This window comes from Lacerta agilis, chromosome 6, assembly GCF_009819535.1.
Source record: "Lacerta agilis isolate rLacAgi1 chromosome 6, rLacAgi1.pri, whole genome shotgun sequence".
Classification (NCBI taxonomy): domain Eukaryota; kingdom Metazoa; phylum Chordata; class Lepidosauria; order Squamata; family Lacertidae; genus Lacerta; species Lacerta agilis.
This window is the reverse complement of record NC_046317.1, coordinates 95,225,042-95,239,986: the sequence shown is the minus strand read 5'-3', so window position 1 is coordinate 95,239,986 and position 14,945 is coordinate 95,225,042. Positions and strand designations below refer to the sequence as shown.

At 56.3% G+C, this 14,945-nt stretch overlaps 1 protein-coding gene across 1 annotated transcript; it reads left to right on the top strand.

Moving 5' to 3' along the window:
* Positions 1 to 1,305: 1,305 nt before the first annotated feature.
* SLC35C2 (solute carrier family 35 member C2) lies at positions 1,306 to 5,277 on the top strand. The gene is made up of 9 exons (XM_033153936.1): positions 1,306 to 1,428; positions 1,518 to 1,659; positions 2,548 to 2,611; positions 2,694 to 2,766; positions 2,862 to 3,030; positions 3,128 to 3,211; positions 4,388 to 4,563; positions 4,823 to 4,952; positions 5,076 to 5,277. The coding sequence occupies exons 1-9, from the start codon at positions 1,318 to 1,320 to the stop codon at positions 5,183 to 5,185; spliced, it is 1,059 nt and encodes a 352-aa protein (XP_033009827.1). The 5' UTR covers positions 1,306 to 1,317; the 3' UTR covers positions 5,186 to 5,277.
* Positions 5,278 to 14,945: the final 9,668 nt, after the last annotated feature.

Below are 14,945 nucleotides of genomic sequence, written 5' to 3'. Positions count from 1 at the left end.
TTAAAGGCTGTTTCCCTCCTTTTTGCCGGCTCCTGTTTCCTTCTTGCACAGACCAGGCTGTGGGAGGGGAAGACTCTGCCCAGGCTGAAGCAGAAGCTGAGGGAGCAAGGGCTTTCTGCTTCTTGTGGGGGGCCAGTGCCTCTCCCCACCCCCCACCCCGGGCAGAAGTGAGAGCTGCCTGTAGAAAATGGTGCCAAAATCACAGATTTCAGAGAAGTGAGTGGGCAGCAACAAGTCCCATTTCCCTTCTGAAAAGTGGCAGTAAACACTGGAGGTTCTGCTCATGCAGGCCTTATTTTGACCAGAATATGGGCTCTTGTGAGGCTGCCTGCAATTTTTGAAGACTGGGGACACGGACCCCCGGTTGCAAGGGCAGCCCAACCCTTCTCTGTCTGCTTTGGGGGAGGGTGCTGTGTTTTGCCTCTCCTCTGCACAGCACTCACATCGAAGGCTTCAGCTTAAACCCTGCGGGCACAATAATCCCTGCTGTCCCCCTGCCCCTGCTCCCTTTTCGGAGTGGCTTGTTGGATTCCAGCCAAATTAGGGCCATTTCATGAATGGAGGGGGGCGGGTCCAGGGGTACCTTTCACAGCCTCGACTCCCAGCCTCCCACCCCTAATTTGTGAGGATTCTGGGAGACACTTGGACCCAGGGGCCTGTCCTTGGATGTTTGGGGAGATCCTGGAAGAGCTGCTGAGGCAAGGATGCTGCAGTGCAGAGGTTTCCCAAGAGTAAGCCGTGCCAGACTCAGGGCAGCTCTGTATCTGCCCGCTGGGTCTCTCCGGGAGATGCGGCGCCTGTTGTTGCACAGTGACAAGGGGATCAGGACCCAGAGCTGCGTCGCTCACCTCCCAGCCAGCCAGGTGCCTTTCCTGGAAGCCGCAGGTGGGACTCGGGGGGGGGGCAGCAACCTCACTCGGCCCCCTTCCTGCAAGTGGGGGGCAGCGATCAGGGTGTTGGGCCAGGACCTGGGTTCGAACTCACCCCGGCCCATGAAGCCCACCTTACGCCAGCGTCTGCCTCGGCGCCTCTCAGCCTCGCGGGGATCAAGTGAGCAGGGAGAGAGCCAGGGACTCGGACCTTGAGCTCCTTGGACAAGAAGGGGGTGGGAATGCTACGCCGTCAATGAAGGAACCCGAGGGGCGCTGCGCCTCCGGGCCACTCGGGGCTCCCCAGGGTGCAGTGACGGGCAGGCGCCGCCAGGAGGATGAAGGGGCCGCTCTGGCGCGGCGAGTCTATGGTGGCCCGACGGGAAGGGGCGGGGCCTGTCGCCGGAAGCGGCAGTCGGGAAGGCGAGGCGGCCCGTGGCGCGGCGGGATGCGGCCCCCGGGGGGCGGCGCGGGGTCCGTGGCGCTGGCGGCGGGGCTGGTGCTGCTCTACTACGCCTTCTCCATCGGCATCACCTTCTACAACAAGTGGATCATGAAGGTGGGAAGGGCGGGGGGGGGGAGGGAGGGAGGGAGAGGCGCCCGTCCCCCACCCGGACTCACCCCTCCCCCTCTCCCCTCCCCCCGCAGAGCTTCGGCTTCCCGCTCTTCATGACGCTGCTGCACCTGCTGGTCATCTTCGCGCTCTCGGGCCTGACGCGCCGCTGCGCCCGGAGACCCGCCCGGCCGCTGCTGCCCTGGGCCGCCTACCTGCGCCAGGTGGGCCCCGCAGGTGAGGCGGCCGGTCCCTCACTCTTCCTCTGCTCCTGGGGTGGGGGACCCAGTGCCGGATTTACGTAGAAGCTAAACAAGCTCTAGCTTAGGGCCCCACTCTCTAGGCCCCCCCCCAAAAAAATAATAAAGGGGAAAAACCACTGCATGTACATTTTCAAAATCTAAGATAAAAAACAAATAAAATAAAACCTACGTACAGCAACAGTGTTTTGTGTTGTGTAGGCTCCTATTTGTTACGTGCAAATGTCTTTTGATACCTATTGGGTCCATAAATTACCATCTAGCATATATTCAACACAAAAAAGAGTGACAATTTGTTGTTGACAACGGACAGCTGGACATCTTACCTTCAGTAGCTTAGGGCCTCATCAAACCTAAATCCGGCCCTGGGGGGACCATTAGCCTTGTATTTCTGCACACCCAGGCAGGCAGCACCAGAAGCATCAAGGTGAAGGGGCAGGACACACCTCTCCACGCCATCTTTCTCAGTTTGTGAAAATACGCCTGCTCCTTTGATGGGCAGCAGTTGGTTCTTCTCCTCTCCTGATACTCACACTTGGAGTCCACAGGGAAAGGGACCCAGGAAAGAGAAGAAAAAAATGTGGAATGTACAATTTGTGCTTCTGTATTTTGCTGCTGGAAGATGTGGTGGTTAGGCCGGTAGCTCAGTCACAGGGGAGGAAGGTGGCAGCTAGTCGAGATGTCTGACTGAGGAGCCTCCATGTGCAGAGGGAGTCTATCCCCAATGCTAGTCGCTTGGAGACAAAGGAGAAGGGCTGTGGCCACCCTTGTCTTGGGGGCTTCCTGGACACGTCTTGGCTGACTAGCTGTGGGTGAGACAGCCAAGCAGACCTCACCTTCAGTCCTCTTTCTCTTTGTCTCTCAGCTCTGTCAACAGCCCTGGACGTGGGGCTCAGCAACTGGAGCTTCCTCTACATCACTGTCTCCCTGTGAGTATGGGGTGGGGTCTTGTGAAGACACTGCCCGTCTCTCTTGCCTGCCTGACGGCCTCCTTCCTCCCTGGCCTTTCAGCTACACCATGACCAAGTCCTCGGCTGTCCTCTTCATCTTGTTCTTCTCTCTGGTCTTCAAGCTGGAGGAGCCGGTGAGCGCCCAGCCCCCGACTCCCCAAGGCTGAGCGGGAGGGGATCATTGGGCCTGCGGGCACCAGCCAACCTGCGCTGTTCTTCTTCCCACCAGAGGGCGGCGCTGGTGCTGGTGGTGCTGCTCATTGCGGGGGGACTCTTCCTCTTCACCTACAAGGCGACACAGTTTAACATGGAGGGCTTTGCCATGGTGCTGGGTGCCTCCTTCCTGGGCGGAATCCGCTGGACGCTGACACAGATACTTCTGCAGAAGGACGAGCTGGGTATGTGCCCCTCTGGGCGGGTGTCGGGGGGGGGCAGGCAACACCCTGCTCCATTTCCTCCTCCTTGATGGGCTCCCCCTTCTCACCCTCCTGGCAGGACTCCAGAATCCCATAGACACCATGTTCCACCTGCAGCCAGCCATGTTTCTGGGCCTCTTCCCCCTCTTCGCTGCCTTCGAGGGTAAGTTGTCTGGGTGAGGCGGGGGCAGAAATGGCACCTGAGCGGGAAGCTGAGGGAGCAGCAGAGCTTCTCCCAGGGGAGCTGTTCCCCAAAAGGGTGCTTGTCTGGTTGTTTCTTAATCTAGGGCAGTGGTTCCCAATCTTTCTTTGCCATGCCGCACCTAAGCATCTCTAAAATCTTGGGGTGTGTGTGTGTGTGTCCCCATGTAACATATAATTCTCATTATTCAAAATGTGAACTATTCATGTGGAAGAAGGCCCAAAGGCCATTAACTGTTAATAACTCATTCTCGAATTGCCCCCTTTAAAAATCAAATTGCCCCCCTGAACCACGGCTCTAGGGCATTCACTGGGGTCCAAGCAGGGTTTAGATTCCTTCTCCAAAGCTGCTGGCTGGTACAGTCAGAGCTCCAGCCATGTGGAAGGGGGGAGGGAGAAATGGAGAAATGTATAATGGTCTTTTGTCAGGCGTAGACAGAATGTGTTGGGTTGTATCCATGCTCAGAGTAGACCCAGGGGAGCAAATGGATGTGGCTAGACAGCGCCCTGTGATGCCAGGCATGGCGCATCGTGCATAAGCGGAAGAGAACAATGAGCAGGGGGAAAAGCCCCGTCTGTCAGGCTATTTTGGGCTGGTTTTTTAATTCTCGGCAAACAGAAGTTTTAAATTTAGAGTTGGAGCTACAAGACAGGTCAGCACCCAAAAGCATCTCAGTTGATAGGAAATTTTAAAAACCACCAACATTTAAAATCAAAACTGTCACCACTGTGGAAACCCAAAGAAATGCTGTATTTGGACTTGGAAATTATTTGTTTGCCTCAGTGCAATCTTGCGGCCACCAGAGCAGCTCCTCTTCCTGTAGAAAAAGCTCATCAGTGGACCCTCCCCCCGCAGGTGGTCAGGCAACTTTCCTGGTCATTTGCAAGGAATATTTTCCTTGGTTGCTGGGGGAGAGAAACCCTTGGAGTGTTTGTCAATCTGTTGCTGAGTTTCTGCCTGCTCAAAGGTGGGTCAGCCCCCCCAGAACAGGGCTGAGCTTCCCTGGGCTCCTGGCTTGGCAGGAGGAGCCCTGAGGGCCCCTAGGGCTGAGCACCCTCCCTTGGAAGTCCAGCCCACAGCACTTGCTTCCAGGTAAAGCCCTGGAGGTTCCTGAGCCCTTTCTCTCTCTCCTCCCAGGCCTGCCCTTGTCTGTATCGGAGAAGCTCTTCCGTTTCCACGAGGTGGACCTTCTGTTGGGCCTCTTGGGGAAGCTGGCCCTGGGAGGGCTGCTGGCCTTTGGGCTCGGCTTCTCCGAGTTCCTCCTGGTGTCGAAAACCTCCAGCCTCGCCTTGTCCATCTCTGGGATTTTCAAGGTATTGGGTGGCCTTTCCTCCTCTGGCCCTTCCTTGCCCAGCCAGCCACCCCACGGCCCCAGTCGCCTCTTGCTTGGCCTCGGGTGGGAGGACATGAGTCTTTGGGGTGGGGTCTTCCCTTTGTCCCATAGAGGCCTGAGGGGCTTCTGTGCCCCTGTGAGAAGTACTCAGTCCACCCCCTTCCCAATATGAGACTTTCGATTGGCCCCTGGGGCCGCCAGTCCTGGCGGCTGTAACTCGCCCCTGCTCTTGTCCTCAGGAGGTCTGCACTCTGCTGCTGGCCACACACCTCATGGGAGACCACCTAAGCCTCTTGAACTGGCTGGGCTTCGTTGTCTGCCTCCTGGGGCTCTCCCTCCACGTTGCGCTGAAGGCTCTCAGTGCCACAGGTAATGTTGGGGGGGGGGTCCTTAGCACTTGGGCTTCCTGCATAGCCAAGGTTTGGGGTGGGGGCCGGAGAAGCCCTCCTGTGTGTTGGGGGCTGGCTGACCAGTGCCTCCTCTTCTGCGCAGGGCAAAAGGGCGCCAGGCAGCCCAAGGAGTCTTGCTCCAGCCCGGACTTGGAGTTGCTGCTGCTCCACCACCAGGAGGAAGAGGACCCTGCGGGATTCCCCCAGCGCTGAAACACGCCAGCAGCTCAGCCAAGAGAGTCCAAAGGCAGGGGGAGCCAGCCACCCCGGAGGGCTTCAAATGGGGGAGCTCGTGACCCCTCAGAAGGGAAAAGGCTGAAGCACTTGGGCTCTCAGGGGTGGGGGAGCCTCAGGAAGCTTGGCGGGTGCAGGCACTGCGTTGGGCTCAGCGGCTCAGAGAGGGAGCTTGGGGGGGAGGCTGTAAAGTGAGGCTGACTGTGCCATCCTGTGAGCCCTTGCACATGGCGACATTGGGCTCCTCCTTTCTGCGCCCATCTTTGTGCCCTCTGGCCTGCGTGCCCCTCAGGGTCAGAGGCTGTGCCATGTGAATGTCTTAGGAAGCGAAAAGGCTGTTGGGAGTGGAGGACCAGCTGGTGCTTTGGGAGACGTGTTGGGACCAAAGTGGGCTGTGGCCAGAGCAGCAGCCCAGAGCCTCTTGCTTTCTGCTTCTGGATTTGCAGGGGTCCCTGGAGTTTGGAGGGGGTGGGCATCGTGGTGGTCTCAGAATTAGGCCCTTCTGAGATGGTGCTCAGAGCTCCAGGTACTGGAGTAAGCAGTAGAAACTTGCCACGAACTTGGGCAGGGTGTGGGCAAAGAGAGGGATGGGCATAGGACCAGAAGGTAGTCTTACGGAAAGCAGGCTGGGAACAGGAGACCTCAACCCAGAATGCCCTGGACCAGTCGAGGCTGCCTGGGTGAAGAGGAGCCCTCGCTGCTCACCTCTGGGCTTGGTGTGAGGCTCCCTTACTGCTGGCATCATGAGGACATTGGAGGCCAGTTTGGGAGTTTCCACTGCCCATCTCTGGGCTCTGGAGAGTAGCATTTCAGTGTACTGAGCCCTCTTCACCTTTGCTTGGAAGTAAGTCCCATGGAAGTCATCCAGATTTGGGGAAGAATGTGGCAGCGGCCTTGCCAGTTCCCCTCGCCTCCAGCTGTGGCTGCTCAGAATGGCCCTGGGCAGCTGGCACAGGGTGGCGCTGGCAGCCGCTGCCACCATTCAGAGGTGTGCATGGTATTCTGAAATGCAGCTGTGCCATCCATTCATACATAATGGTGGTGCTTGTGGTTTTAGTGGGACCAAAGTGGCTCCATCCAGCCTGGCTTCCGGCCTCCCAAAGTGGCCGGTCAGATGCCCCCAAGGGAGACCCCCCCCGGAGGACTGAGTGTGGCAGCAGGGCTCTCCCCACCCTGATTTCTGGAGGCGGCATGGAGTTTCTCTCTGTCCAGTCCCCACTTGCAGCCACTCTTCCTCTGTGAATCTGTCCCCAGCTAAAGCCAGCTGAGCTGGTGGCCATCGTTGCCTCTCCTGGGAGCAAATCCCAGAGTTTAACTCTTCACTGTGTGAAGAAGGGCCTCCTTCTATCCCTCCCAAATCTCCCTCTTCCTTGGTGACCCTCGTTGGGTTCTAGTAGCAGGAGAGAGGGAGGAAAACTTGCCCACAATTTCACCCATCATGTCTCCATTTTCTAACCTCAGCCTGTTGCAACCCTTCCTCAAAGGGCAGTTGCTCCAGCCCTTTTAATGGGGGGGGGGCTGTTGGTTGGTTTCTTTTTCACCCTTGAACATTTTGGCTTCCTTTTCCAGCTCTGCTGTGCTTCTTTTGGAGATGAAGTGAGCAGAACCAGACTGTAGCCACCATAAGTTTTCATAAGGAAAATTAGATGAAACGACTACTCTTACGGAAATCTATGACAGGATCACACTTGGGATCTTGTAGGCAGCTTTGCTTTCGATCCCTAATGTGGGATTTCACACATTCCCTTGACATTTTCATGGCGCAGCTCCCCGCTGCAGCCCCAAGATCCCTTTCCTCGCCCGTCACTCGGAGGATGTACAGTCACATTGAACCACATTTGCCATTTTGTCGCCTGGCTTGCTTGGTGGCAGGAGGGGAACCCTGGGGAGCCCTTGGCTGTCCATTTCCCCCTCACCACTCTGAATAATGTGATGTCCACAAACCTGACCAGCTCTCTGCTGATCCTTATTTATTTCCTTCCTTGCAAGAATGCAAGGATGTTCATTCCTCCTCGCTGCTTCCTGGTCAAGCAGTTGCCCTTCCAGAAGAGGACCTGTCATTTCCTTCCATGGCTGCTAAATGTGCCTCATATCCTGGGAACATTTGGTAGGAAGTGGAGTTTTTGCAAGAGAGGAGAGTTGCCTCTTTGCTGAGCTTGTTAAGATTCTTGAATTCCCCATTGGTGTTAAGTTAGTGACCTTCATTCCATGGCTGAGGAGGGTTAGGGTCAGGCCTGGCTGCCTCGTGGGCTGGCCCTTGGCCTGATGCCCTGAGCAAAAGGCTTTGTCCTCCTGGGCCCATTGTTTGCCTGGCCTTTGATTTGCAGGGACAATTTGCCCCCCCCCCCGTGAACTGCCTTCTTGCCTGCCCTTTTCCTAATTTGCGGTCAGTGCTCTTATTTCGAGATGCAACTACAAGGGTCCTTCCGAGGCACCTGGGCAATTGTGTTTAGTTGAAGAGCAGCTGTGGCAGACATGCAGGGAATCCACAAAGCTGCCAGAGAGAATCCCAAGAGCAGAATATGCGGGGGTGGGGGTGGGGGTGGGAGGAGGGGTGAAATGTACATTCCACACAAAACGCACGGCTGCTTTCAAGCATCCAAAGGCACCCTATAAACTTCTTAACAAAGGAAGTGTAATTGTCTGTGTGTCTTAAATGTTTTTAGTGTAAATTGTTGAATCTGCAATCTTTTGGAAAAGGTGTGGTTGTGAAGAAAGACACCCATCTTCTCCTTCGCCTGGAGGGGAAGGTGTTCTGCAGCGTCAGGCCACAGATCTGGGCCTGCCAAGGAGCCGTGTCCTTGCACCCACGTCCAGCCCCACCTCTCAGCCCCAAGGACCTCAGCTGCTGTGGCTGTCTGGGACCTGCCTTTGCTGTGCTGAGCTCTGGCCCCTGCTGAGGAGGGGGGGGGCGTCTTGGCCCCCAGGCGCTCTGCCCCAACCAAGCTCCACCAACAGCAAGGAGTTGGGAGTTCTGCCTGTCAGCCCTTTCCTCCTTCATGCTGGGCACAACTGGAGTGGCCAGGGGCCAGCCACTGTTCCATGGCATGAGCTTGCAAACCTTTATCGCTGTGGGAGGCCAGGGGTGTTGCTGTGTGCTTGCGTTGGTTCTGGAGGAGCCATGCTGAAGAAGGCCCCGTCTCTGCAGGGTATCTCAACATGGGAAGGATCCTTTGCATAAGCTGGAAGTGACCGTGGGAATTGAAAACTGTAAAGGGGGGGGGGAGTTGCCAAAAGCAAGCGAGAGAGGAAATCAGCCACCTCAAAACAGACCGTGCAGCAGCAGAGAAGCCGCTGGAAAGCTGAATGGGGAGGAAGGAGGAGGCAGCTGCCCTTGGGCCTTGGTGGTGTGGGAGGGGAAGGAGGCCTCTTGCCCTCTGCCCTTCCTCGGAGTTGCCAGTCTGAAGGGGCCCAGAGGAAGAAGGGCTCCTTCAGGCGAGCCTGGCTTAGCAGCGGCAGACTTTACCATGGCAGCCTTTGAAGCATAAGAAAACCGTGATTCATGGTGGAATGGAAGCATCTCCTATGACGGGAAGCTGGACAGCCAAGCACACCATCTTGAAGAGTTGGCAGGAAGAGACAGGTGTGTTCTCTCCTGCCGCCCCAGTGGCTTTGGCAGCAGGTGGCGCTGCTGTGCCAGGCGCCCGTCTGCTGGGCTGCTGCTTCCTCCTGCGTGTGTTTGGCCTGCAGCTGCCAAATGAAAACCTCAGCAGCTTGGAGGGCCTGGGTTGGGGGGGGGGGTCTGGGGGCTTCTGGGACTTCCAGCTCCCAGCATGCCTCGCTGTTGGCAAGAGCGGGGGTGGGGGGCTGGAGTCCAACTTCTTGAGGGGCGCCCACAGATCCCCCCCCGGGCTTTGGGGCTGCTCAGGCTGTGCCTGTCTCCTCGTTTGAGGCTGGTTGTGACCAGATTGGCAGCAGGGGCTCTGAATCCTCTCCTTCCCAGGCAGTGGGTCCTGCCGTGCTCTGCAGGTTCCTCCTGGGCTCCAAGCTGTGGAGCCATTCCCAGGGGGCGCTGGGAAGTAACGCTCCGAGGGCCCATGGCATTTGCCCCCCTGCGCCTGCTGAGGGCTGCTGCCTGGAGATGGGTGAGGAGGCAGCTGCCACTCAAGGTGTAAAACCTAAGATCCTCCTGCTGGATCAGGCCAACGGTAGAGGGCACCTCACCTGTCCTGTTCTGCCACAGTGGCCAGCCAGGTGCTGCAACAGGAAGGTCCACAGGCAGCAAGGCAGGAGTACCTTGGCAGGAGCCCTCGCATTCCCTGGTCCCGGCTGCTCAGATACTCCACAACTATCCTACTTGTAAAAGACATCTGAAGGCAGCCCTGTTTAGGGAAGTTTTTAATGTTTAATGCTGTATTGTGTTTTTAATATTCGATTGGGAGCTGCCCAGAGTGTCTGGGGAAACCCAGTCAGATGGGTGGGGTAGTAGTAGAAGTAGTAGTAGTAGTAGTAGTAGTAATAATAATAATAATATGACACGTCCTTCACTTACAGTGCTCCTCCTCCTCCCTTCCTGCTTGGTCTATTCCTTTTTAACAGGTCATACCCCTCAGTTCCAAATTCAAGCCATGAGTTTCATCCCACCAGGTTTCAGTATTCCCTACCAGGTCATGGCGTGGCGTGGCCTGGCGTGCTCTGGTCCATGGGGTCACGAAGAGTCGGACACGACTGAACAACAACAACACCAGGTCATATTTGCCATCCTGTATTAAACGCACCAATTTGTCTTGCTTGTTTCCCATACTCTGTGCATTAGTTGCCTCTCCACTAATATGGAGTATGGGAAACAAGATGAATGCCCTCTGGGAGTTGTTGGGCTCCAACTCCCATCATCCCTGACCATTGGCCTTTCTGGCTGCTGGGGCTGCTGGGACTTGGCCAGTGGTGGGTGGGGCCACAGGCAAAGATGTCTGTGGAGTGGCTGGTGTGAATGGGACCCTTCTCCACAGACTCTTGCACCCCCCCTGCCTAGTTAGGCAAGGAAGAGGCGTTCTTCAGGGGTCAAGAACCAAAACACTCGAGGTTGCAAAGGAGGGGTGTAGCTTGAAGTGGGGAGGCCTGGGGCCATAGCCAGGATTTATGTTAGTGGGGCAGGCTTTATTTTGGGGGCGGAACCTCAGTTAAGGAGGTTCGATTTCGGGGTCCGCTTGGACAAACAACGAGGCACAGGCTAGGAAATGGAGCAAAACAGCACCCAAGAGAAGCAAGATGGAAGGCCCAGAGCAGGAGGGGCACTTTCCTTTTATTACCTATCCCACCACCAAGGTACGCCCCTAGAAAGATAATTTTAATATTCAGAAGACGGGAGGGGTTGAGAGGAGAAACTTGAGCAGGCCCCCCACCTGGGTCGCCCCTCCTGGATGAGCAGCGCAGGGAGACAAAAGGTGAAAATACTGCAACATTATTTTTATTGATTTACTTGATTACCCACTTTCCCCTGGCTACACCCATGCCTGGAGGGATGCGTTTGAGCCCCAGGCCTGGGCTCCTCTCCTCTCTTCTCCTCTGCAGCCATCATGGCAGGGGGTGCCAATCCAGTGCCCAGGAGCACAGGGCTGCTTTGGTGCCCCTGGGATGAACTTGAATTCCTAGATTCACAGCTCTCATTTTTATTTTTATTTTATTAAAAAAGTAAGGTTGAAGCATCTTTCAAAAGGTATGAGGCAACAGATATGGACAGCAATCTTTTCGTGCGTGAGAGAGAGAAATTAGCCTTCTGCCTTTCAGGGTTTCCTCCCCCTCCCCCCAGAAAAATGGATGCCCATATATGTGAGGGAGGGAGAGTTGGGCTTCGTAAGGGGAGGAAAGACTTGTGTGTGGTCTGGTCAGTGCGAGATGCATTTGGGCAGAGAGGAGAGATGCATTTTTGATGGGAGGTGAGCAATGCATGTGTGTGTCAGGTGTCCATGTGCATGAGAGAGTTTTGCGCAGGCACCTGGTACATTTTTGCTGGTGCTGAGAGATGCTCCCTATTGTTAGCCAGCAACACCACCAGGGGGGGGGGCAGAAATTAACATCAACTAGCAGGACACAGCTGACTTCTCATGGGAACCTGAGGTTGAGGAGGAAGCCACAGTGACTGCTCAAACTTTGTGTTATGCCATGCTCACATGCTGACCGTTTTGTGACTGGTGCCCACATCATGGTCCTAAAAGTGAACAAAGGCATTCAGCCAGAGATGTGGAAACTAAGATTTTGTTCTTCTAAAACTGCAGAAAGCACAAGGTGGGCTTTCTTCGGGGGCTAAGTGAGCACCAGGAGTTGTCAGAGAGCAGGTTGTGATGTGTGGGGTCATGGAAGGAAGGGGGCCCGGGGCAGGCCTTGAGGAATCCGGCCTCTAGTGACCCAGGCCTAGGAGGAGGATGGCGTTTCATCCTGGGGCTCCCTGTGCTTCTCCCACAGCCAGTTCACACAACCAATTGTGCCTCAGCTGACAGTTGCCTTTAATATACTTGGGAAGTCAAAATTAAAGAGTCCAAGAACTCTGGCCAGGCGGGAGATCAGTTTTTAAGTCTTCAAACAGTTTTATTATTATAGTATTGAAACAAATTCCAGTTGAAATAAATTCCAGGACATGGCCCTGTTTCGATAATTCTTCGTCAGCTAGATTTTCATGGTCAAGGTGTACCAATTCTCTGTGTGCCTGAGCAGAGTTGTCTGCTAGAGCCACTGTCGGAGGAACTCCATCATTTCCCCAGCGATAATGCTTACGTCTTTACAGAGCATTTCCTCTTAGGTATTCCAGGTGTGTTCCATGCCATCATTTCAGCAACCCTTCCAGCACTGCTGTGAAGGTAGACCAGGCTTCCTACCTCCACTGGGGGGTGGGGTGAGAGCTGTGAGGCACATGGAGGCTGCCTGCCTGAGGCCACACAGTCTCTGGGGCCTGGGGTCAGCCTGGCACTCAAGGCAGACGTCTCCCTCCCTGGCACCTCCAAGTGGCAGAGAGAAGGCTTTGCCCCCCCCCCCCGAGCTGCAGTGCCCTCGCCTGCCAGTTTCCAAGCAAGAGATGCTGCCTGGTCTTCTTCTCTGGCAGCCAGCAAGGCTGGTGCTAAGGCAGCTGCCTCGCGCTGCCCTTTCCTGCCCCATGAATTAAGCAGCCCCTGTGGGGAGATTGGTAATACTTTTATTAATAGTTAATTACTCCCTCTGCCTTGCCAGAGAAATGAGGCTCACTCAGGCCTCATAAATCCAAGCAGTGATCCTGCAATAAAAAGCAGCAAGGAGACTTCATTCCGGTGGCTCCTTCAGCAGCCTTGCCTACAGCACTGGCATTTAGGGAATGACAAACGTCGGCACCAGGTGCCTGGGCGCAAGGGCGCTGAGGAGGAGAGGGGTCTGGCTCCTGTCCAGGCACAGGCCTCCCCCCCCCCCGCTCTGGGCTGGATCCATGGCAGGATGCACGTGGCCTTTGCTCTGGGGCTCCTGAGGGACCCTTTGTGGGGGAACTGCAGCCCCCTGTTGCACTGGCATGAGAAAATGGGATGGACTACTCTGGCTTGGTGAAGGTCTCCATCCTTGGGCCCAGAAAGTAATAGGCAGCCAATGCAGTTGGACCAGGATCAGTGTAAAAATCTCACACCGTCTTGCCCCAGTGAGCAACCTGGCTGCCAAATTCTGCAGCAGCTGAAGTTTCCAAGAACTGTCTTCAGAGGCAGCCCCATGCACAATGCCTTGCAGTAATCTAACCTGGAGGTTACTAGAGCGCAGTTGACAGAGGTGAGACTATCCTGTCCAGGTAGGAGCGCAGCTGGAAGAGGGTGGCGGGGAGCTGAGCTGGGGAATCGGGTCTGGCCTGCCCTGTAGATGCAGGGCACGACCCTGGGGGTCTTCTTCCCCAGGCCTCTGAGCGCTTCCAGGCGTGGCTTCTAACGGGGGTCCCTGCCCGATTTAGTAGGGGGGGGGGACTTGCATGGCGCTGGTGCCCCTCCCCAACAGCGCACAGTGACCGCCGTGCTTCCTCGCCGGGGCCCGGGGCGCATGGAGACCTGGAGGGCAGGAGAGAGGGAGGCGGCAGAGACTGCGGCTGCCCCCTCCAGTCCAGGCAGCGGTCAGACGACATGCTGTGTCCGGTTCCCATGAACCTGACAGCCCCGGAGGGAGGCGGCCTAACTGATCGGCGCCGCTGCTTGGACGGGGCGGGGGTGTCCTGGCCGCCGCGTGGAGAGCGAGGGGCGGAGGCAGCTCGCGGCCTTCGCTTCGGTCGACTGTCCGGCGTCCGCTTGGCTCCTCGAGTGTTTCGAAGGCCGTTCTGGCGAGGCCGTCGCAACGCAGCTGCGCCCACGAGCCCCGCGACGCCCTCTTCCCGGTGCCAGCCTCCGGAGCCGGGGGTCTCTGCAGCTCCGCGCCTGCTGGTGGATGCCGGAGTCCGACGGCAGCCGCCCTCCGCGCCCGTCCCCTGGCTTACTCTGGAGTTCGGGGAGGGCGGCCGCGCCTGGTCTGGAGCCGGCAGCGGACAACGGGCTCGTCGCCGGCGCGCCTTTCCTCTGCCGAGCGAGTGCGCAGCGCATGGTACTTTGGAGGGTCTCCCGCCCCGTCGAGGAGCGAAGGTGCCTTTGCCGAGAGACTCCGCTCGTTGCCGCCCCCCGGATTTGCATAATCCTGCATGGCGATATGATAATGATGTTTGTTAAAGACAGAACGCAATAAATTAATCCCGTTAAATTGTTGCTGCGAAAGGCAAAGAGAGTGATTTACGGCGGCGGTGCGGAGCCGCGTCGAGGCTGCAGCAAGTTGGGCGGGCCACGGCGGGCTGCCTGTGCCGGGAGACCCCCGTGCCCCCACCCAGCCATCGCCCCCCAAAGGCAAGGGCAGCGGAGCCAGGCGCCGAGTCCTGAGACCCCCCCCCCCGTCCCGTCCCGTCCCGGGAGTCCTCAAAGACCTCCTGGAGGCCCCTTCCCCTCCGGGCACCCAGCCCCCCACCCGTCTGGCGTCGCTGGGAAGTCGTTTTCTACGGGGCCTGGACGTCGGTCCCCCGTCTAGCTCATAGATCCCACGGTTACAATGTCTGGGTGTCTCAAAAGCATCATTCCAAGGAATGGTAACCTTTTTATTAAAATGGAAATTTGGAAGAACCTTCTTCCCCCAGGAACGACTTCGTGGCCGTCTTAAGTTTGCCAAAAGGGCCTTTATGGCAACTTACAAATCTGACAAGACGGAGAGAAGGCAATGCAAGGAAAGAGAACTGCACTGAAAAATGAAGCTGGTTCATGCTACACTGGACCAAGGAGGATTCTTTCTAGTAGCACCTTAGAGACCAACTGAGTTTGTTCCTGGTATGAGCTTTCGTGTGTGCATGCACACGAAAGCTCATACCAGGAACAAACTCAGTTGGTCTCTAAGGTGCTACTAGAAAGAATTTTCGATTTTGTTTTGACTATGGCAGACCAACACGGCTACCCACCTGTAACTGGACCAAGGAGGGGCAAGAAAGAGGAAATCTCTGTTCCCTGTATATAGAAGTTGTAGAAAGTTTTATGCTCTTATATTACTAATTAAGCACTTTATCAAGTTATATTAAATAAGCTAGAAATGTTTTTCTATTTTCTATTTATACACATAGTATTTATTAAATCAGGAGGGACAAAAGAAGACCAGAGAAGCCCAGCAGCAGCAGCAGCAGCAGCAGGATGAGGCCAAGGGAGGCCCATCAAATCCCTCCTCTTCTCAGCTCGGTTGACCCAGCAAGTGGCACCCAGAGGCCTCTGGCTCTGACAGGGGAGGGTGCAACACAGCCTTT

Excerpts from the sequence above, each read along its gene's own strand:
- SLC35C2 (XM_033153936.1), top strand. The coding sequence starts at position 1,318 with ATGCGGCCCCCGGGGGGCGGCGCGGGGTCCGTGGCGCTGGCGGCGGGG. Across the intron at positions 1,429-1,517 it reads ACAACAAGTGGATCATGAAG|AGCTTCGGCTTCCCGCTCTT; the intron begins GTGGGAAGGGCG and ends CTCCCCCCGCAG. Across the intron at positions 3,212-4,387 it reads CCTCTTCGCTGCCTTCGAGG|GCCTGCCCTTGTCTGTATCG; the intron begins GTAAGTTGTCTG and ends CTCTCCTCCCAG.